The following is a 22,828-nucleotide window of genomic DNA, read 5'->3' as shown; positions in this document are numbered from 1 at the left end:
TCATATGTCAGTCATTACATACCAATGATTTAACATTGTTTGCTCAGTAAAAGCTTTATGGAATTGGTTTGCTTCAAACAAAAGTACTTAAAGCAGAATGCTTTTTTGAGACCTCCGGACTCCTTTCTATTCTTGCCATCTTTCCCTGTGTAGATTTTATATGCCCAAATAGTATATAAACCATTCTTCATTACTTATTGTCTGCACAGCATGTGCCATTTGAGTGCTTAGTGCCATGAAATTATTAAAAGCAGTAGTTACCTTTTTCTTAATAAATACTACTTTATTTTGGTGTTTAACTTGTTACAGAGAGATAGTTTGATTAAAGCTGCTTAATATTTTACAGATAGACTTTATATTAGATACAAAATATTAATAAAATTTGTATTTTAGTCTTTTTAAGAAATGGTCTACTATTTTGAATAGGAAACAAAACATAGTAGTCAAAAATACCATCTTTTAGAAATGTAACGATCTTCTAGAAGTTAAAAAGTATAGATAACTATTATTGTTCTTATAAATTTTAATAAATGTATAATCTGTGTAATTATTTGTAGTTAATCCATAGTTTGTACTGCTTTTAAGTGGAAGCTCTTTTATGCTGTTGTAACAGACTTGTTTAGACTAAAACTACTACTTTAAAAAAAAATACATCCAAAATTTGTCAGAACAACATTAGCTGTTTCAGAAACTACATACTGCTTTACCAATTAAAAGATGCTTTTATATACATTCTCTTATTTAAGGCTTATAGCCACCCTGTAAAAGAGATAAGAATGATTTCCCCCATTTTATAGGAAACAAAAGATCAGAACCTTGTTTGAAATACCTAAGGTCACACAGCAAGTTACAGCGTAATTGGAGCTCCATCTTTAAATTCATCCTCCACAGTAGTAGTGTCAAAAAACTTCTACATTATTGTAAAGCAGAGATTATAGTATATAGCCCACTTTAGAGATTTCAGTTTTATTTATTTATGCTGAAATTAGCATAATAAAACTGAAAGTAGACAAATTAATTTTTAAAAACCAAAAGATCTACATGCCACTGCACTCCAGTCTGTTGACAAAGCGAGACTCCGTCTCAAAAAAAAAAAAAAAAAAAACACAAAAGGTCTAAATACATTTAAATTTTTTTTTAAAATTGGCTCTGTCAGCCAGGCACGGTGGCTCATACCTGTAATCCCAGCACTCTGGGAGGCCAAGGCGGGCGAATCACATAGTCAGGAGTTCAAGACTAGCCTGGCCAATATAGTGAAACTCCGTCTCTACTAAAAATACAAAAATTAGCCAGGCATGGTGATGCGCGCCTGTAGTCCCAGCTACTCGGGAGACTGAGGCAGGAGAATCGCTTGAACCCAGGAGGTGGAGGTTGCAGTGAGCCGAGATTGTGCCACTGCACTCCAGCCTGGGCAACAGAGTAAGACTCCAACTCAAAAAAAAAAAGTTGGCGCTATCAAATAAATATTTGGTCAATATGTAATAAAAGTATTAATGTTAATATTGCTGTTGTTATTTTAATGGAAACAAGGGCATATAAGAATTTAGGAGATTCTAAATAAAATTTACCGATTTTAATGTATTTTAATAAGTAGAAACATTTTTCTACAGATATTAGAAATATAATATTTGTAGCAATCCAAATTAATTCATATAGCTTATTACTTTGTTTTTAAATAAGTAATTATACTAATTTTCTAATTAATGTATTTTGTATTTACGTTGTCTTTTTTATTAGACTAAGAGTTACACAAATATCGATCCTTTTTGCATTTGTACCTTACTGTCTTGTTTATATATCCTATGTAAGTGGTCATAACATCATTTAGGATTTGTGTCTATAAGGATTTGTATTCCTTAATTCCATGTTCTTTTGATCTATATGTATTCGAATTTACCTGAAGTGAGAGATGATTCATAGGTTGTAGATTTTTCACAATTAGTTGGATTCCTAAAATCTAAAATAGTTACTATTTGTGAAATGATGCTAGACTTCCCATGTCCTTGCTCACCCTCTTTAAAGCATTCATTAGTGTTTCTAATTCCTTTTTATGAAAAATCTTTATTAAGGTATTATTTACATACCATAAAATTCATTCATTTTAAATGTGCAGTTGCCTATCCTTTTTTAAACTTTTTTTGTTTTTTTCATCCTTCTATGATTTTTTTAAGATAATTGTAGATGTACATGCAGTCTCATGAAATATAGAGTGATCCCTTGTACACTTTACCTAGTTTCTCTGATTGGTAATAGTTTTGTAACTATAATATACTATCAAAACCAGGATTTTGACATTGATACAATCCCTCTATCTGATTCATATTCCCCTAGTTTTATTTTTATTCAGTGTACGTATGTGCGTGTCTGAAGTTCTGTGCAAGTTCACATATCCAGCACCATAGTCAAGATAGTAAATAGTTGTAACACCACAGGGATCTCTCACACTGCGCTTTTATAACCGTACCCACCTCTCTCCTGGCTAATGATGTTGACCATCTTACCATGTGCTTATTTGCCATTTGTATATCCTCTTTCATGAAATGTGTGTTCATATCTTTTGCCCATTTTTATATTGGATTGTTTGGTTTTTGTTTACTATTGTTTTGAGAGTTGTTTATATATTCTAAATACTCGTCTGTCAGATATGTGGTTTACAAATATTTTCTCTCAGTCTGTAGGCTTTCCTTTCATCTTCCAAATACAGACTTTCAAAGAGCAAAATTTTTTATTTTGATGAATTCGATCAATTTTTACTTTCATGATCATCCTTTTGATATAAGTCTGGGAATTCTTTGCCTAGCCTTAGACCCCAAAGATTTCCTTCTATGTATTTTTCTAAAATGTTTATAGTTTTATGTTTTACGTTTAAGTCTATGGTCCATTTTGAGTTAACTTTTGTAAAAGGTGTAAGGTTTAGGTCAAGGTTCATCTAATTCACTTTTTTTAAATCAGTGTTTACCAATCGTTTATTCAGTCAACAAATATATTCTGAGCACCTTATCTGCCAAGGCACTGTGTTTGATACTGGGTTTATTCATGTAACCTATTGTGTGGAGTCAGTTCCTTATTTTAGGACTTACAGTCATCATTTTGCATTTTACCATGTTAACTGAAACTAGTGCATGTTGGAACTGTGGCCTTGCTGTGTAAATGGCATCTCTCTAAATTTCACAGATCCCAAATTAATGAAATTCAGGACCAGGATCATGACTACTCAGGTAATTAATCCACAGCTATCAGGTGTATTTGAACTGAAGGAACCAAAATGATAGTTATCATTTAAAGAGGGTGAGAGGGATGAGTACAAAACTACCTTTTATTGTAAACTACCTACTATGGGTTAAGTTCCGTAAATTTATCCCCACTAAGTCCCATGGAATAAGAATTATTATCCATTATTTTACTAATGAGAAAAATGAGGATCAGAGATCATAGGCTAATCAGATTCAGTGTTGGGGTTTGATCCTGCTCTTTTTTCACATCAAAGCCTGTGTGCTTCCCACAAGAACAGCAGTAGCCTGAAAGAGCAGCTGCAGCTGGGAGCAACGATGGAGGTAATAAACAGTGACAGGGTAAAAAGAGATGAGAACCAGTGATGAAGAAACAGATGGGAAATTGCCTTTGTCATCCATGGGCTCCAGCAGTTCTGGGAATATGGTTTGTGGGTTAAGAATAAAAGCTTTGGACTTAGATAGACCTGAGTTTGAATCCTAAATTTTCCATTTTTCCAGCTTTGACTTCTCAGGCAAATTTGCATAACCTTTCTGGACCACTATTTCCTTAGCTGTAAAATTAGGATAATAACACCTACCTATTGGTTGTTGTGAGGACTAAAATGAGATAATATATAACAGACTTAACAGAGTGCTTGGCACAGAGTACATATTAATGGGTTATAGCACAAAATAATATTATTTAATATTCATATTATTAAACATTATATAAATAAATGTATATGCATACTATTATGTACAAAAGGAGGGGAAAGAGCCAAGAATTCATTCTAAGGCTTAAAGCTCCACACACAAGGAATAATTAAAGGGATTTTTTTATTCTACTTTGTTAGAATAAAAAAAGAATGTCTCTGCCCTTTAAAATAGGAAATTCTTATCAAAAATGGCAAAAATAATTCCTATTAAATATTTTGATGTTTTCTTTGATAGTAGGTTTCCTGCTACTCTTATACTATGATGCTGAGTATTTATCTCTTTAGTAATGGTCTTCAGTCTGTATTACACTGAGCCCTAAGGTAATCTTAAACTGAGTACATAAACTCAAACACAAATCTTTTTCAAATTTACATGCCTGGATTCCACAACTAGGAGATTTGTAGTTACAAAAAAGGTTGTTAGAGGAATAAAAATAACCCTTGAATACTTTTTAGCCAGGTTTACAAATTTTTAATATTTTGCCACATCACCTTATTGTTGCGTCTGTATAGACATAGAAGTTACTGTTTTGCTCAACCATTTTGGAGTAGGTGGCATGCATCACACCATCACACTTCAGTGTGTGTTCCCTAAGAACGAGAATATACTTCTGTATAGCCATTTCACAGTTATCAAGTTTAGGAAATTTAACATTGATACTGTGATACCATATTTTTATCCAATCTTCAGCCCATATATCTAGTTTCTTATTTATCTCAATAATGTGCGACATAGCAATTTTTTTCCAATCCTGTTGACATACTGCATTTCGGTGGTATTGTTTTTAGCCTCCTTTAATCCAAAACTATTCTTCCACCTTTTTTCTTTTCTTTTCTTTTCTTTTTTTTTTTTTTTTACTTTTATGACATTGGCATTGTTGATTTATCTTTTAGGAACAGAGTTTTGCTTCGTCACTCAGGTTGGAGTTCAGTAATGTAATCTTAGTTCACTGGAACCTCCAGTTCCTGGCTTCAAGTGATCCTCCTGCCTTAGCTGCCTAACTAGCTAGGACTACAGGCACGTGCCACTACACTCATCTAATTTTTAAATTTTTGTAGACACAGTGTCTGACTATGTTGCCCGGGCTGTCCTCAAGCAATCCTCTCGGCCTTGCTCTCTCAAAGCACTGAGATTAGAGGCATGAGCCACCATTCCCAGCCCTGCATTGGTGTTTTTGAAGGAAAATATTCTGTTATTTTACAGACTGCCTTTTCAGTTTCTCTGATATTCCCTATTAAATTCAGATTATGGATTTTTGACTGGAATACTATATAATGATGTTGTGTCCTCAGAGCATCACATCTAGAGGCACATGATGTGCATTTGCCTCTTATTTATAAATATTAATTTTCATCATTTGGTTAAGGTTTTGTCTTATTTCTTAATTTTTTCTTGTAATTAATGACTGATATGTGGGAAGATACTTTGGGATTCTGTAAGTATTCCATTCTTTGTCAAACTCCAGATTCAGCAACGTCCATTGATAATTCTTGCCTAAATTATTTTTTTCTCTGATGGTAAAATGAATTTTTCTGACTACATTATTCTATCTTCTTTAATTAGAATTCTACTCTAAAAAAGAGCTTTCCTTCTCCTTCGTGTTTTTATTGATCATCATCAGTGTAGACTCACAGATTCTTTTTTTATGTAATGGATTATACAGTTGGTCCTCAATATTTGTGGATCTGCATCCAGTGTCATCCAACCACAATTGAAACTATTTGGAAAAAAATAGAAAGTAACAATACAACAATAAATAATAATACAAATTTTAGAATACAGTATAACAGCTATTTACATAGCATTTACATCTTATTGGACGTTATAAGTAATCTAGAGATGATTTAAAGTAAACAGGAGGTTGTATACTATGCCATTTTATACAAGGGACTTGAGCATTCATGGATTTTGGTATCTGGGGGAGGTGACATGAGGGAGTGATCCAGGAACCAGTCTACTGCAAATACTAAGGAACAATTAATTAATTACTGTCATTTTTATTTTGATGTTCCAGGTTTGGCCAATAGGAGCCTCCTTCAAATTAGCTCCTAATGTCCTTTTGACATTATCCCATTGCTTTTGTTTTGTTTTGATTTGCTATTAGTTTACTGAACACTCATAATCCAAGTTTAAGAAACACTGCCTTAGGAGTTTCTTGGTAGCCCCTAAGGGGGTCCCAAGTAAACTGGAAAGATACAAGTTGAGAAGGAGATGCACCTTTTCACCATATTCGTGTATAGCAGAACTTTGATGAGTACCTCCTATAGGTAAATCCCTCAAATATGTAATATATATAAGATTTTATAATTATACCTATTTGAATTAAGATTAAAATTAACTTTTATTGACCAGTTACCAGATGAAATCAGGAAAAATAAATCAAGTAATTGCTATGCAAGTGTTTCAGCCACATTTTAATCTTTGAACATTGGATCTTTGAGGCAATAAGAAGTGACTTATAGATTTGTGCACCATATTCCTTCCGTTGAGGTGATTGGTTTGACAGCCATTATGCTGGGCCAATTGTAAATATGAGGGTGGTGGCAGGGAGTTTTTCTCTAGTGTCATTCAATTTCTTTAGCAAAAACACTTCTTCATTTTGCCTGAGTGAGGGAAAGGGGTTGGGGTACATACCTAAGCATTCTAGATATGTGATGTATGTGTGTTGAGGGGAGAGGTTGTGGTCCATTGTTACATATACATATGCACATTATTTCATTTAATTCTCATAAAAATCATACAAGGGGGATATTTTTATTATTATTGTGTAGGGAGGGAAACAGTGACCCAGAGATGTTAATATCCTGATTCTTTTGCTCATTTGACTCTGAATTTCTCTCTTCCTTATCCTGTTTTGGACTCCCAAGCCTCTTGAGGTTTCTGCAAGGTACATAAGCTTCTTCCCTCTCCATGCAATTGCAGACTATCCTCTGTCTTTCCCTACATGGCTTCATTAGTAGCCACTCCTCCTTCTACTTTTCATGTTGCAGAAATATGTTGAAATCTCATGTTCATGAATGTCCTGTTTTCATTTTCTTTTAGTTGTAGTTTCTACCTTTTTTTTTTCTCTGTCATTTTATGGGAGAGAGAGGTGATAAATATATGTGTTCCATCTTACAAGAATACAGCCAAGGTTGAGGTTTTTTCCGAAAAAGTTCCTTAAAAGATGGTTTCAAAAGTGAGTCCAAAAATTGTTTCTTCTGTTTCCTGTCCAATTGATATCTTACAAATTGCAAATCATGATCATGAGATGATACCTTGCCATTTATACTTATCCCAATATTAGTTTAAAACCTATTCCTGGGAGGCCGAGGTGGGCGGATCACCTGAGGTCAGGAGTTTGTAGACCATCCTGGCCAACATGGTGAAACTCCGTCTCTACTAAAAATACAAAAATTAGCTGGGTGTGGTGGCAGGTGCCTGTAATCCCAGCTACTTGGGAGGCTGAGACAGGAGAATCGCTTGAAGCTGGGAGGTGGAGTGAGGTTGCAGTGAGCCGAGATCGCGCCGATGCACTCCAGCTAGGGAACAAGACGAGACTAAATCTCAAAAAAACAAAAAAAAACAAAACTATTCCTAAGACATGAGCATGAATAAAAATGATCTTGAAGTTTAGCATATTAAATGTAAGCTATGTAATAGCAAAAGAGCTTTTGTAGAAAGAAAAACAGCATATATGTTTAGTAATCCTAGATATAACTTTACTGAAATGTTATCAGGTGGGAGGACAACAGATCATATAGGGGTGATAGTGGCTGTTTGCTCTATAAAAGAACCTTTAGCTAAGTAGGAAACTTTATGCAGTCTTCTAGATAAATACAAAGGCATTATTTTTTAATAATGCTGGACTCTTCCTAAAATCATGTTACTTTAGGAACAGAAAGTTAAGTTTGAAATGTAAGCTATGATAATAAACCAAAATATGAAATTCTTATACATGAGATTAATTTAATAAAATAGCTCTGTCTCGGCTAATGTGACATGTTTATACACAATACCACTGAGTGTTCAAGATCGCACAGTTTGGTTGCCAGTCCACATTCAGTAGCCATTCACTAGCCATTCGTGTCAGGCTTCTAAGTTTCCTGTTTACTACCATGCTCCCTGAGTGTGTTTGCAGGCAGTACAGAATTGAACATGAATATTTTATCCTTAAACCAAAACAGTATATAATAGCTCTGAGACACAAAGAGCATTAGTTGACTGCTGTATTAAAATGGTTATAATTAATTGATAGTCATATTTGCATAATTTCAGGGAGTAGAAATTCTGGGATCATATTCGTTTGCCTATTTGGTTGTTGCTTCATTTGATGTTTCATCCAGTTTATAAAGGAGTTCTGATTTATTTTATTTTGTGCTAATCATTCTCTGGAAATTATCAATTTAAGTTTACTAAATAGTATCTAAATCTTCAGTTGTAAGTATTCATTTTATCACCATTCTTTTTTTTTTTTTTTTTTGAGACAAGAGTCTCACTCTGTTGCCCAGGCTGGAGTGGGACATTCTCGGCTCACTGCAACCTCTGCCTCCCGGGTTCAGGTGATTCTCCTGCCTCAGCCTTCCCAGTAGTTGGGATTACGCGCATGCACCACAATGCCAGGCTAATTTGTGTATTTTTAGTGGAGACGAGGTTTGCCATGTTGGACAGGCCAGTCTGGAAGTGACCTCAAGTGATCTGCCCGCCTCGGCCTCCCAAAGTGCTGAGATTACAGGCATGAGCCACCACTCATGGCCGCATTTTATTACCATTCTGAAAAATAAGGAGAAAATGTACAGTTGTGATTGCTTTGGGGTTTTTTCCCCCATTTTTTTTTTTGTTTTTGTTTCCTTGGAAAGGAAGAGTTTCAACTTTGAAATCTTATGGAGAATTTTTTTGTAGCATAATTTCTCTCTGTGACCTAAGTAATTATGAAATTTTTGTTTACTTCTGTCAGATAATAAATAATGACGTTATGTTTCTGTGTTTGTAGACCAAGAAAAAATATGTTTGGTTTCATTTTGAAGCTCCTTAGAATTCTATAGATTCTCAACATGATAAAGAAGCTTTGAACAAAATAAATTCAAATTTGGAAGAAAAGGCATGGGGTGCTTCTGCCGCCTTTAGCAAACATGCACAAGAGCTGAAAAAAATGTGTTGTTCAAGGTGCACATTCACAGCTGAAGTTGAAGGCAGGGCTCTGCCTTCTTATCTTAGCTGCCATTATAAACAAGTGTCCTTTTTGTGGCTTATTTAATGCCACATCTCCCACATGCTTTTTCTTGGTGATTTTAGTGTTTAAAACGGCCCCCGGCCGGGCGCGGTGGCTGACGCCTGTAATCCCAGCACTTTGGGAGGCCGAGGCGGGTGGATCACAAGGTCAGGAGATGGAGACCATCCTGGCTAACACGGTGAAACCCCGTCTCTACTAAAAATACAAAAAATTAGCCGGGTGTGGTAGCGGGCGCCTGTAGTCCCAGCTACTCGGGAGGCTGAGGCAGGAGAATGGCGGGAAACTGGGAGGCGGAGCTTGCAATGAGCCGAGATCGCGCCACTGCAATCCAGCTTGGGTGACACAGCGAGACTCCATCTAAAAAAAAAAAAAAAAAAAAAAAAAAGGCCCCCAAACCTAGTGCAGAAGTGTTGTCTAGTTTTCCTGTGTTGTGCCTCATGGAGAAAATACATGTTAGATAAGCCTCATTCAAGCCTGAGTTATAGTGCTGTTGGCCATGAGTTCACAGTTAATGAATTAGCAATATATATTAAATGTCTTTCAGCAGAAACACACATAAAATAAGGTTATGTATTGATCAGTTAATGAAAATATTGTGAATAGAGGCTTACAGTAACCTAACCCTGTAATTGCCTAGGAACAATGGTTCAGTATTGCTAATTCAGTGTTTGCAGAAACTTTAAAGAACATAATTGCCATGAATAACAAGAAGCAACCGTATTTCTTTTATTTCTATATGAGATAGACTAACATAGAATAATTATGCTCTTAGAAGAGTAAATATTTTTTCAAAGAAATAAATATTTTCTCCACCTATTTTGAGTGAACAAATAAAGCTGTAGTTTCATCACAAAATCCATATTTACACCAAAACTAGTGATTTCAAATACAAAAACTTCTTTTGTGTTGAATTTTTTTTCAATTTGAAACTTTTTGCATATTCAGTGATTCCACATTGCAGCTGAGTTTTATTTTACCTAACAATTGCTACAAGTGACAGGACAGTAATATATCTTTTATAATATTATGTTTCAGTTTTAAAATCTTTATACCAAGATATTATTAAAACTTTTAAGACAAATCTGAAAACTTTATACTTTGAAATTAAGTTTTAATTGGTTCAGTCTAAACACTGTTTTCAAGAGTTTGGAATCATGGAAGAACCCAGCATGAAACTGCATCATATTCTACATCTCTTTTAGAGCTAGTGTTGACAGTTTATTTTCTTTTAACTTTTAATTTTAATTTTTTTTAGAGGCAAGGTCTCACTCTGTCACTCAGGCTGGAGTGCAGTGGTGTGATCATAGCTCACTATAACCTCAAACTCCTGAGCTCAAGTGATCGTCCTGCCTCAGACTCCTGAGTGGATAGGACTACAGGTATGCACCATCTCACCTAGCTAACTTTTTTTGTATTTTGTAGGAACGGGGTCTATGTTGCCCAGTCTGGTCTTGAACTCTTGGTCTCAAGCAGTCCTCCTGCCTCAGCTTCTCAAAAAGTGCTGGGATTACAGACATGAGTCACCATACCTAGCCACATCTTTGAAGGGGTGGCCTGCCCCTCCACACCCGTGGGTGCTTCTCGTTAGGTGGGACGAAAGACTTGAGAAAAGGAATAAGACACAGAGACAAAATGTAGAGAAGGAAAAGCGGGGCCCAGGGGACCCGTGCTGTGCTTACAGAGGACCCACACCAGCCCTGGCCTCTGAGTTCCCTTAGTATTTATTGATAATTATCTTTACCATCAAAAAGATAAGGGAGTGACTGGACAATAGGATCATTGTAGGGAAGAAATCAGCAGTAAGACATATGAACAAAAAATCCTTGTAACATCAATAAGTTTAAAAGAAAATGCTGTGCCTTGAGATGCATATGCGAACATCTCCATAAACCTTTTAGCAGTATTGCTCCAGCAACCCCTTATTTTTTTTTTTTTTTTTTTTTTTAGACGTCTCGCTCTTCCCAGGCTGATCAGTGCGCATCTCGCTCACTGCAGCTCCGCCTCCCGTTCACCATTCTCCTGCCTCAGCCTCCAGTAGCTGGACTACAGGCCCGCCCACGCCCTATTTTTTTTATTTTAGTAAGACAGGTTTCACCTTCTCATCTCTACCTCGTGACCCCCCCCCTCCCAAGTCTGGTACAGCGAGCCACCGCCCCCCCCCCTTATTCCTAAAGGCGGTTTTCTCCTTACTCAGTAAACAAAGCACACAAAGGGTTTTACCTGGAGATGTTCCATCTCCCAGGGACGGGCAGGAGACAAATGTTTTTCTTTTTCTCTAGATTTAAGAGAATGGTGATGACCTTTTACCATAAGCAGCCTTTAGGCACTTGTTTAACAAAGCACATTCTGCACCGCCCAAAATCCTTTTAACCCTAAGTCACCACAGCACATGTCTCTTGCAAGGACAAGGTTGGGGGTAGGGTCACAGATTAACAGCATCTCAAATACAGAACTAAATGGAGTCTCTTATGTCTACTTCCTTCTATATAGCCACAGTAACAGGCTGATCTCTTTCTTTTCCCCACATATCTTGACAGATTATTAACCATAACAAAAAGACCTATTTCATGACACTGCTATTGGCACCATCCTCAGGCATGCTGAGTTTTAAAATTTTCTGTGAAAGACAACACAGCCTTTTTTGTTTTCTAGAGTTTTTTTGTTGTTGTTGCTGGGTCATTGACATAAAAGAACTACATTTACAAGAAGAAAAAACATAAAAACATGGTCAAAATATGAAATAACTAAAGGAGGTGAATTGTGTGTAGAGGCCCTACAAAGCTGTACAAGTAGCAACATGAATAAATAAGCTTATTCAATAGGCAGGACATCAGAACAGTTGAAGTATCATTAAATAAGCTTTATGAAAGTGCTTATTTTCACTTGATAAAAATATGCTTGTCAAAGTAATATCTAACATATTGACTGTTAGTTAACTGTTAGCCATGAAATTAATTTTATGTACGTTATCTTATTTAACACAATAGCTTTCTGAGCTATAGATATTTTTATCATTTTTTTTTTGCATTGTACATGAAGAAACTAAAGCTCAGAGTAGTCAAGTAACTTTCCCAGGGTCCTGTAAGTAATAACTAAAAAAGTCAGGATTTAAACCCAGGTCTGTCTGACTTCAAAACCCATACCACTATACTCCCTCCATGACTTGCTTTACAACTTATACAATGGATGTCATGTCATTTTGAGAGTTTTAAAGCTTTTCTGACAGTTACATCCGTGTTTCACATCCCTATTATGCTAAGGAAGATAGGGAATGGGGGCAGAACGCTATAGACTCCGTTTTCTTTCTCCAAATGCTAAACTCACGATGTTATTCTTTCTCAGAGTGCTTTATCATTACTGTGTTTTTACCCAGGATCAAAAACTGCTTTAAAGGGAAACGAAAGTCCCAAGGGGACAATTTTCAGTATTGTTTAGCAGTAGGAATACAGAAAATAAGGTATAATCTTGCAGTTTTTTTTATCTGAACTATGTATACATGAGCCTCAACCCTCCAACTTCCCCATTATTATTATTATTTTTTTTAAAGAACCAGCTGCTGGCTTTACCTCTTTCTACCTGCCGGACGCTTTCTGAATCATATTATCCAGTGTGTTCAATTTAAGTGATCCCCATTAAAGTCCAGAGCCTGGGGAAATCACCCTGATTCTTTGTTCCCTAGCAACAGGCCTAAGAGTAGCAACAGCTGCTTAACCATATGCCACTAGAAAGATTCTGTAGGAAAATAGACTAAAATTGTTAATAAATGTTTTAAATATTGAGACTTCAGATACTGCAGTTACCACGTTTGATAATTTACTTTTACTGGTACAAAAACAAAAGAGAAGAATAAATTTAATTATTTAAAATAACAGCTCTGCTAGGTGAGCTCAGCAATTAATGTGATTTCTAGATATTTTCTTGCTAAGTTAAATAGAGGAATAACAATGGTGAAAATAAAATACTTTATGATTAGTAGACTTAAAATGTTCAATTTGTGTCAAAATTAAATTGTACTTAATGTTGTAATGTGACATGGTACATTTAAACATTAAACAAATATAAAACTTGTATTTATAATTTTTTGTTGACATTCTCTATTTTTGTACATTAATCATTTCTACTGTCTCCATAGTTTTGCCTTTTCCAGAATGTCTTATAATTAGAATCATACAGTAAAGAACTTTTTTAGATTTGCCTCTTTTACTTAACATTAATAATAGGCATTTAAGGTTCCTCCATGTCTTTTCATTGCTTGATAGCTCACTTCTTTTTAGTGCTAAATAATTTTCCATTGTATAGATATACTGTACCACAGCTTATTTATACATTCACATAATGAAGTACATCATAGTTGCTTACAGGATTTGAAAATTAATTACCAAAACTGCTTTAAACATTCACGTGTAGGTTTTTGTGTGGACATAAGCTTTTAATTAGGTAAATACTTAAATAAAAAGCTTTTATTTAGGTAAATGATTCAGCTAATGCTGAATCATACAAAGTATGTTTAATTTTTAAAGAAACTACCTGTCTTCCAAAGTGGTTGTATCATTTTGCATTCCTACATCCTTGCCAGCATTTGGTATTGTCACTGTTTTGGATATGCTCTTTTAATGGGTGTGTAGTAGTATCTCATAGTTATGTTATTTTCAGTTCCCTCACGACATATGATGTTGAGCATCTTTTCATGTGCTTATTTGCCATTTGTATATTTTCTTTGGTGAGGTGTCTATTCAGATCTTTTGCTCATTTTTTAAAGTGGATTATTTTCTCATTGCTGAGGTTTAAGAGTTCACATATTTTGGATGCACAGTCTTTTTATCATATATGTGTTTTGCAAAGATTTTCTCCTGGTCTGTGGGTTGTCTTTTTATTTTCCTGATATTCTGTATTTTTTAAAGAATTTTATTTGTATAGCTCAACCACTGATTTAGGAAAAAATACCATGATGTTTTGTGTAGTAGGGAGAGAAGGGTTATCTTTTGTGCCTTCTTTTCAAAAACAAATATGCCTACATTTTAAAATTATTAATATGTTTCTTCTCTTTGTACCTCCCCACCATACCTTTATAGCTTAAGCTGCTGGGATTCCAAGCAGTACAATATAAGGTGGGGGAAGAGTTAAAAATTATCCTGGACTATTTTTTCTGTTTTAATCAACAAATGACTGAATTTAGTGGCCATTACCCAAACAATAGCCAATGGTTTAGTAAATAAATGCGTGGATCATACCTTTTTAAATACTAAAATAAAATTCCTATGGATTCTTCAGAAGTACCTGGGAAAAGACACCAGAAGAAGGCGTGCTCTAGTCTCTCCACTATTTTTTCTGTTTTAATTAACAATAATCTTTGACATTCTTTGAAGTTCCACTCAATTTTCAAATTATTTCTAATTAAAAGATATCTAGTCACTGTTGTTGGTTTGTTTTTTGTCTTTTGGGGTTTTTGCTTTTGTTTTTGTTAGTACTTATTGTAAACAGTTAATTAAAGCAACATTATATTTTAAGTTCAGGTCATGCTATAAAAATTATTTGACTATTTTAATGATTTTATGGGAAAGTCAGTATTTTTTCCAAGGTTTTGAAACACACAGGTATTAGTAGTCGAGTTGATAAAAGTATTTTGTTTGAAAAAGAGATCATGAAAGTAATTATTTGTATTCATTAAGAACTCTGATTTAGTTGTTCTGAATGACTTTATTTGCTCCAGAAAAGCTATTTAAAGGCAATGCCAAACCTAGATCTAGGAATTTTCTAATACATTTGTACATGAGGAAGTCAATATATGTGACAGACAAACGTAGAATGCTCTGGTGGGAGGTCAGATGGTAGTGGGGAGACTAGAGCACACCTTCTTCTGGTGTCTTTTCCCAGGTACTTCTGAAGAATCCATAGGGATTTGTGGAGAAGAATTAGAAAATTTGTCTAAATTACAATTTTTAATTTAAGGCAACAACAAAACTAAATAGTCGGGTGTTACTGAGCTATTTATCATGGAGTTCTAGGTGTCTAATTTATAAGGTTTCTGAATTAGACTTCAGGGCCTATGTTACATTTTATTACAGTCTACAATGTAAGTGTAGACTGTCAAGAATTAAACTAAAAGCCTGTTTCCCAGCTGTTACGCATCTGGGAGTTTGGTTAAAAGGAGCTAGCTTAGCTTGGACTCAACTGTGATAAAAAGCAGGGTCTGGAGGCCTTTTAACTAAAGTCTGTGCTCTGATCAGAGCTGTATTTAATACTGGCCCATAAGTCCACATAATTATAATTTGTAAGAGTATTAAGGACATCAGTAACTTTTAAATCTTGCCACGTGAAAAATGATTATGTCACCTACGGACTTTAAAAGTAGTTAGCAAACTGGAATAAAGGTGATGATCGAACCAAGTAATTCTGAAACTTTGTCTATCAAAATTTGCACTTATAATATTCCAGCTATTCTTAGTAATATACTTCTGGTTTTAGTAGGTTTTAATGAGAAGTTTTAATTCTGATAAATGAATGCTTCATGTCAGATTTGTTATACCACTGAGAAAAATGGGTTACTTTTTAAATGTCACCCTTATTACATTCTGGCTTTTTCCCAGGCTTGCAGATGGGTCAAGGGTTGTGGAGAGTGGTCAGAAACCAGCAGCTACAACAAGAAGGCTACAGTGAGCAAGGCTACCTCACCAGAGAGCAGAGCAGGAGAATGGCTGCGAGCAACATTTCTAACACCAATCATCGTAAACAAGTCCAAGGAGGCATTGACATATATCATCTTTTGAAGGCAAGGAAATCAAAAGAACAGGAAGGATTCATTAATTTGGAAATGTTGCCTCCTGAGCTAAGCTTTACCATCTTGTCCTACCTGAATGCAACTGACCTTTGCTTGGCTTCATGTGTTTGGCAGGACCTTGCGAATGATGAACTTCTCTGGCAAGGGTAAGTTAAACCCACCAATGTTGAATTCAGGTATCTCTAAACATAATCATGCTTAAATGTTCTTTTTATAATGTATATTACAAAATATTTTCTTTAAACTTGGGCTTATACTTTGAGATACTCTTTATTAAAACCTGGAAAAATATACAGTTAGCATCACAGTCAAATTTGATCTTGTGAAAAGGAGGACAATAGAAAATAGAATAATAACTTTACAGTTAGAAGAGAGGTTACCAATCAGGCTCTGTCAGTTGATTATAAATCAGAAACTCTCACTTTATTCTAAATGTACTGCAAAGTTGTGGAGTGAGAATTTCTAATTTAAAAGTTGGAGTGTTCACATGCTGTGTAGTTTGTGCTTCCCATAGGTATCCCATCTGAAGAATAGGCAGACTTCAAAAATCAATGAATAGTCCTCAAATGTTACTGTTTTTAATTTTCTTCATATAGAGCCTTACATTTTTACTCAATTCCATATTTCTTCAAAGGTGCTCGTTAGAATAAAATTTAACTGGTGAAAATTTTATCTACTTTTTTTTTTCTAACCGGCATTTCAATGAAGTAGGCAAATATTAGAAAGCAAGGGGACAAACAGTTGTTTTTATTTACTTGCTGAACTTAAAGTAGATTATATAAATTTCCACATTGTACTAGTTTGAATTAAAACCACAAATCTAAGAACATTTGCTGGAATAGAATCTGTTTTATTGAACCTAAGTTACTCCTTAAATAGCATCATATACTTTGACAAAAAGTATAGGTACATGATTTTTTGGCCTAAAAATATTACCAAACATGGAATCATTGGATCTCAGACCTTTCAGCATCCTTTACCAGAGTTTGTCTTATTATCTTGAAGTAGGTCTTTATAAAAATATAGAATATAACTAGAAACAAACATCTTTTTAAGACTTCATATAATTTCAAACTAGAAATCTAATTGAGAGACTTAATAAATTATAAACTTTAGTCAAAATATATTTTCAGTTATGACATTCTTAAGTTAGGCTTTCTGATGTCACACAGTTATAGTACAAGTTATATAGGTCATTTCTCAACCTCTAAATAGATAGAAATCATCAATATCATATCTTGTTATTCTTTTATTCATTTGTTTGACATAGTGAAAGTACTATGTGAGAGGAAATTCTATTAATGAGGAGTCTTTAAAATAAATAAGTTATTAATGTTTTAATCATGTGAATAGAAGAGGAAATGAAAGTACTTTTAAACTGGCTCATTCTTTATAATCTCTTTTCTACATACTGGTATTCCTTACTAACTTAATTTGTTTATTTATTTGAACTTTTTTTAAAAGTTTGATTTCTAGTCTTACCTGAAGTCATCCAGAATGTATTCTTCATTTGGGGTTTAAATCTGAATTTTTCATTTGTGAAAGAAATGTTTGCCATAATTATGCCTGTTTTTATAACACTTGGATTTTTTCCTTAATAATAAATTGCTTCTATTTGAAATTAAAGGCTGGCTTAGTTTTAATTTCAACTTTGAATGTATTGAATACTCGTTGATGTTGGGAAGTTCTCTGGTTTTCACAAAGCTTAGTAATAAAACTCTAGTTTTGAGTTTTATTGGGACTGGATTAATAAGACTGAAAAAATATTGATAATATTCTAAACAATTGTTTATACTTACAGTTTTGAGTCAGTGATTTCATTTGGTGGGTAAAAATAATACAGCAGTATAAATCAACTACTAAGAGGATAGTCTCATGTTAAATTAGATATTTTACCCCCTTGTCCTCACAATTTTTGATGTTATATGCTCAGACAGTAACTTTTTCTTGTAGCCCTGCACTTTGTGTGTTTATTAAAAGGAGGAAATCTGAGGCAGAAATTAATAATGAATATAAGAAAGTAAACAGTTTCATTCGTCTCAACAAGTAGCAGGTGTTTTTGAATACACAACAAATCAGATAATTTTGAGACAAAGACTCATTACAATAGTATCAGAATATAATTTCAGTATTCTCTGTGTCTCTAGAATAATGCATTTATATTTAAGGCTTTTTGGTAGATATCCAGAATTTCCAGGCATTATAATAAGATAAAACGTTAACTTTCAAATAGCCAGTAGCTATTGCCTCTGTGAAGAGTTAGAAACTATCCCAATCTGCAGTGTGTTTTGAGATATGAACTGTTAGTATTTTAGGTTTTATAGAATTTCTAAACAATCATGTATCGCTCTGATAGTAAAGAACCAGTGTTTTTGAAGCAGTATCTTAAAAACAGCTATGTTTAACATCACAGCTTGATGAATGTATTCTAGTCGTGGCATTACAAACAATTTCTATATTTAATTTGTCTGTTGTAACGTGTATTATTTTAAAAACAAAAGTTGTTTCCCTGCCCAGCATTATTTTCCTCCCATTTAGTTTTATTTCACAATAGAGCACTAGGTTAGTTAATAAACCCTATTTAGATTCTTGGTTAATAATTGCAAGCTGTGGATTACTCACTGGGTTGAAATCCTGCATCTATACATATTAGCCGTATGATCTTGGGCAACTGTTTTGTCTCTGTGTTTCTTATCTGTATCACCAATGTCATAGGATTGTTGTGAAGATTAGGCAAGCTAATCCAATTAAAATACTTAAAATAGGGTCTGACATCTAGTAAGTACTCAGTAAGTGTTAGCCGTTATTACTATTATTATGAATAGTTTATGTTTAACTTCAGATAGTACTCATGAATATTATTAATCTTTGTAACTCACATTTGTTAGATGCTGTCAAAATTGCTAAATTTAAAGCATCTGTCATACTCTAGTAAACAAATAGAAAACAAGTACAAACTTAAAAATTTTAAACTTTAGAACTATAAAATTCAATCATATCATTTCATGTTACTATTTTTTCATGTATATGCATATTTAACTTAGGAAATTAAATGTAGTAATGTTTTCTTGTCTCATTTTCTCTGATTTTACAGGTTGTGCAAATCCACTTGGGGTCACTGTTCCATATACAATAAGAACCCACCTTTAGGATTTTCTTTTAGAAAATTATATATGCAGCTGGATGAAGGCAGCCTCACCTTTAATGCCAACCCAGATGAGGTTAGTGAAGAACTTGAATATTTGTATCCAGTGACCTTTATTAGTATCTTGCTGCAGCTTTCCAACATCATAAACTAGCAGGGAAAATAAAAAGTCATTGAACATACTTTTTTAATCACTGAGAAAAACCAATATTTTAAACTATTGCTATGTGACATAGTCATTTTTCTTCGCCTTACCATGTCATGTTCTAACCTTTCTACCTGCTCACTTTATGTAGCAGCATCCATGATATATATTCAGTTAGTAGTGATGTTACTTTTATCAAAGATAATCATTGAGGACATTGTTCTATTTCCTGACAAATCAAAACGTTGTCTTCAAATAATGCCTTTAACAATATAATTCCATGTTGACATAGGAACTATTTATAGATTGTTATAAAATTGAAGAATTTTGTATTAATTATTTAATTCTTTCTTAACATGTAAGCATGATCAAAATGTGAAAACAACTTTTTCACTGTTTTTTTTTCCCCTATTCTTATTTTACTATGTCCTGGAAAAGTTCAGATTTTCAGAAATGTTTAAATACTTACAGATTTATTCTTAGAAATCTAAGTGAAAATTATACAGCACTCAGAACTACTACTTTTGGGTGCATTATTTTTTGTGGAAAAATTTAATCTGCAGCATTATTTTAATTTACCTAATTTTCAAAACCAACTTTTTTTTCATTTGTTGTCGAGGTATTAATGACAGTTCAAATCATGCAGCCAAGTATTTTCTAAAGTTATCTTAACTTTTGTTATAATTAGAGAAGTGTTTCTCCTATGTAAAATATTTGAGTCTTAAACAAAAATACCAATTTTATATGTATGCATATAATAATACCAATAATATCTTTTTTAATCAATTGATTTTTACTTATATATGGTTTATTTTTTGTTAGATTTTTATGGTACATAAATTTAAAATAAAATAAAATGCCATTGCAAAGGTTTACTGATACACTTCTTATTGGTTAAGTCATATCTCCAGAAATATAACAAAGTATATATATTGTAAAGCTAGGTATAATATTTAAATTCAGATATTTCTTTTCTTTCATCACCATTTAAAGAGGTATTACTGTCAATGAATAGCAAACTGATACCTTAATGAAATTAGAATGATTTATAAGAAGTTCAAATTACGCATTTACCAATATAATATTGCTTTTTGAAATCGAATGATCATTCTTCAGAAAGGCAAATAAATGGATAAACTATTTATCATAAATTTAAATGTTATTGTCCCTTTATTGCACATTTTTTCTAATGCCTTTTATTATAAAATATACTTGTTTTCACCTTGTTTTTGGTCAAATCCCAGTTATATTCCATGTAAACATATGGCAACATAAGAATGCCACTTTTTTTATCCTGCACTGTGGCATACCTGCTCTTACAAGGGATTCTGCTGCACTTACATATTCAAATAATGGCACAGTTATAGAGACTTTATTATTCTTAATTCTTTATTTAGACTTAAACATTATTTGTTGCTAATTAAAACAGTCCATATGCTGAACTTTATAATAAAATATATGTTTTGCAGGCCAGGCATAGTGGTTCACGCCTGTAATCCCATCACTCCAGGAGTCTGAGGCAGGCGGATCACTTGAGACCAAGAGTTTGATACCAGCCTGGACAACATAGGGAGGTCCTGTCTCCACAAAAAATTTAAAAATAATTAGCTAGGCATTGTGGTGCATTCTTGTGGTTCCAGCTACTCGGGAGGCTGAGGTAGGAGGATCACTTGAGCCCCAGAGGTCAAGGGTGCAGTAAGTTGTGAGAGTGAGACCCTGTCTCAATGATAATAATCATAATCATAATAAAGATATGTAGCCCCAGAGGTCAAGAGTTCAATAAGCTGTAAGAGTGAGACTCTGTCTCAATGATCTTAATAATAGTCATAATAAAGATATGTATTTTGCATCAGTCTGTTGAGGTAATTGAATGATGATTGCTGAAGTAAAACTGAGGCAGAATGGTACAGTGCTGTACTGTACAGTACATAAGAATCAGGAGAGGCAGCTGTTTTAAGCCCTAGTCTTATTATGCCCATTTAATCAAGGCATGCTGGCTCCTGTCATGAATTACTCTGATTCTGAGTAAAACTGTCATCTTCAATTCATATCGCTTTCAAATGTTACATTATAAGAGAAATGTAACCTGGTAAGTACTAAGTTGTAGATTGTTACAGAGTCAGAAAAGTTGGATGTAATTGCTGATATTGATTATGGTAAGTAGTCTTTCCTTGCTAAAGGAATGCCAATTTTTAAACAAATTATAAAGCAATCATTTTTACACAAAGATGAAAATGCACATGGGTCCTCATATACTAAAATATTATGTATATAGGTTTAAATATCTAATTTGGAAAAGCTAGACATATAAATAGGTTTTCATCTTTGCAGCTACCAATATCAGACTATACAGTTCTTGTTAGTACCTCCTCTAGGGTGTTTGGAGAGGGGGCAGAGAAAAGAGCTCAAATTCAATTTCTTTTTATATCTGACATAATTTTTTAAAATTATAAGTCAAATGTTTGTTAAGAGAGGGGATTCAAGTTATTAATTAAGATTTTTAGATCTTCAGATTTTACTTATCTATCCTACCTTCCATTGTTATTGAGAGTTGGCTGTATTTTCTTTTTTTTTTTTTCACTCCCTGGCCTGATTTAAAGATACTCTGGAACATTCCAGAAGCACTGAATTTATCATTCTAAAAGGGCCATGTAGTACTCCCGAGAGGCATAGAGCTGAGCCACTTAGTGTGTCTCGAGGTTCCAAAATTCTGATTCTATGCTTTTATGAACATGTTATTTAGCAGGTGTTACCTAATAGCAAAAGAAAATGCTGTCTTTACCAGAATGCACTTAGGAAATATATAGGAAAAAAAGGACATTGCAATGCACTTAATAAGTTCAGAGAAATGAGGGGAAGTAGTTCAGTGACTATATTCTGTACTTTCTTTCATTGACTAACATAAATAATGTTAACTTGGCTAATTGTTTACCAAGTCAAGTATTCAAAATTGAAATCATGTACGTGAAAGTTCTATCCTAATAAATGTTCTTATATAGCGCTTATCTGTATGAGTCATACTTTAGCCAGACTTTAGAATGACTCTTGCCAAGTTTTTTGAGTGCTCAAAATTAGGCAGTACTTTTTGGAGATTGTATTTTGTTTTCTTTTTCCCCACTCACTGGAGCACTGTCATCAGATATATTATTTTGGGTTCATTTAACTCTGAGCAGTAAATTAGTTTTGATGATATGTTTAAATATGTGATGCTTATTGCAAGTACCTGAGATAAGATGTATATAATTGCTTAGTATTGTAAAAAGTCTACTTTTCCATAATTTCCAGTATTGTACTTAACATTTTGATAGCAAGCATCATTAAAATATTATAAAAATAAGAATACTTACAGCCACAGGGAACAAGATTCTCCAAAGGACACCGTTCATGTCACGGATATGGGTAACCAAGCTCCACAGCAGCTGCTGGCAGTGGCTCATGGGGTGGGGGAGAACATCTGCACAGTTTGTGGTACGATAATCTGGCACGCTGTTGTACTATGCATGACATTGTGATCTCAGCTGTATGTAACGTCTTGATCTTGTGCATGAGCTTGTGTACTTTGTGGCAGGTGGCCACATTCTAGTAAAGGAATGTGCTGAAAACCATCTATTTACATTAA

At 34.0% G+C, this 22,828-nt stretch overlaps 1 protein-coding gene across 1 annotated transcript in view; it reads left to right on the top strand.

Annotated features, from left to right (window-relative positions):
• The window catches only part of FBXO8 (F-box protein 8), a 50,036-nt gene that overhangs the window by 6,582 nt on the left and 20,626 nt on the right, over positions 1–22,828 (top strand). Inside the window, exons 2-3 of the mRNA XM_003257986.2 lie at positions 15,729–16,065; positions 19,014–19,140. Of these exons, the coding sequence (XP_003258034.1) occupies positions 15,737–16,065; positions 19,014–19,140 (456 nt within the window). The 5' untranslated portion in view covers positions 15,729–15,736. The remainder of the gene's footprint in view (positions 1–15,728; positions 16,066–19,013; positions 19,141–22,828) is intronic.

Source organism: Nomascus leucogenys, chromosome 7b (genome assembly GCF_006542625.1).
Source record: "Nomascus leucogenys isolate Asia chromosome 7b, Asia_NLE_v1, whole genome shotgun sequence".
Taxonomy (NCBI): domain Eukaryota; kingdom Metazoa; phylum Chordata; class Mammalia; order Primates; family Hylobatidae; genus Nomascus; species Nomascus leucogenys.
The sequence above is the reverse complement of the archived record's forward strand: the minus strand, read 5'-3'. Positions and strand labels throughout refer to the sequence as shown.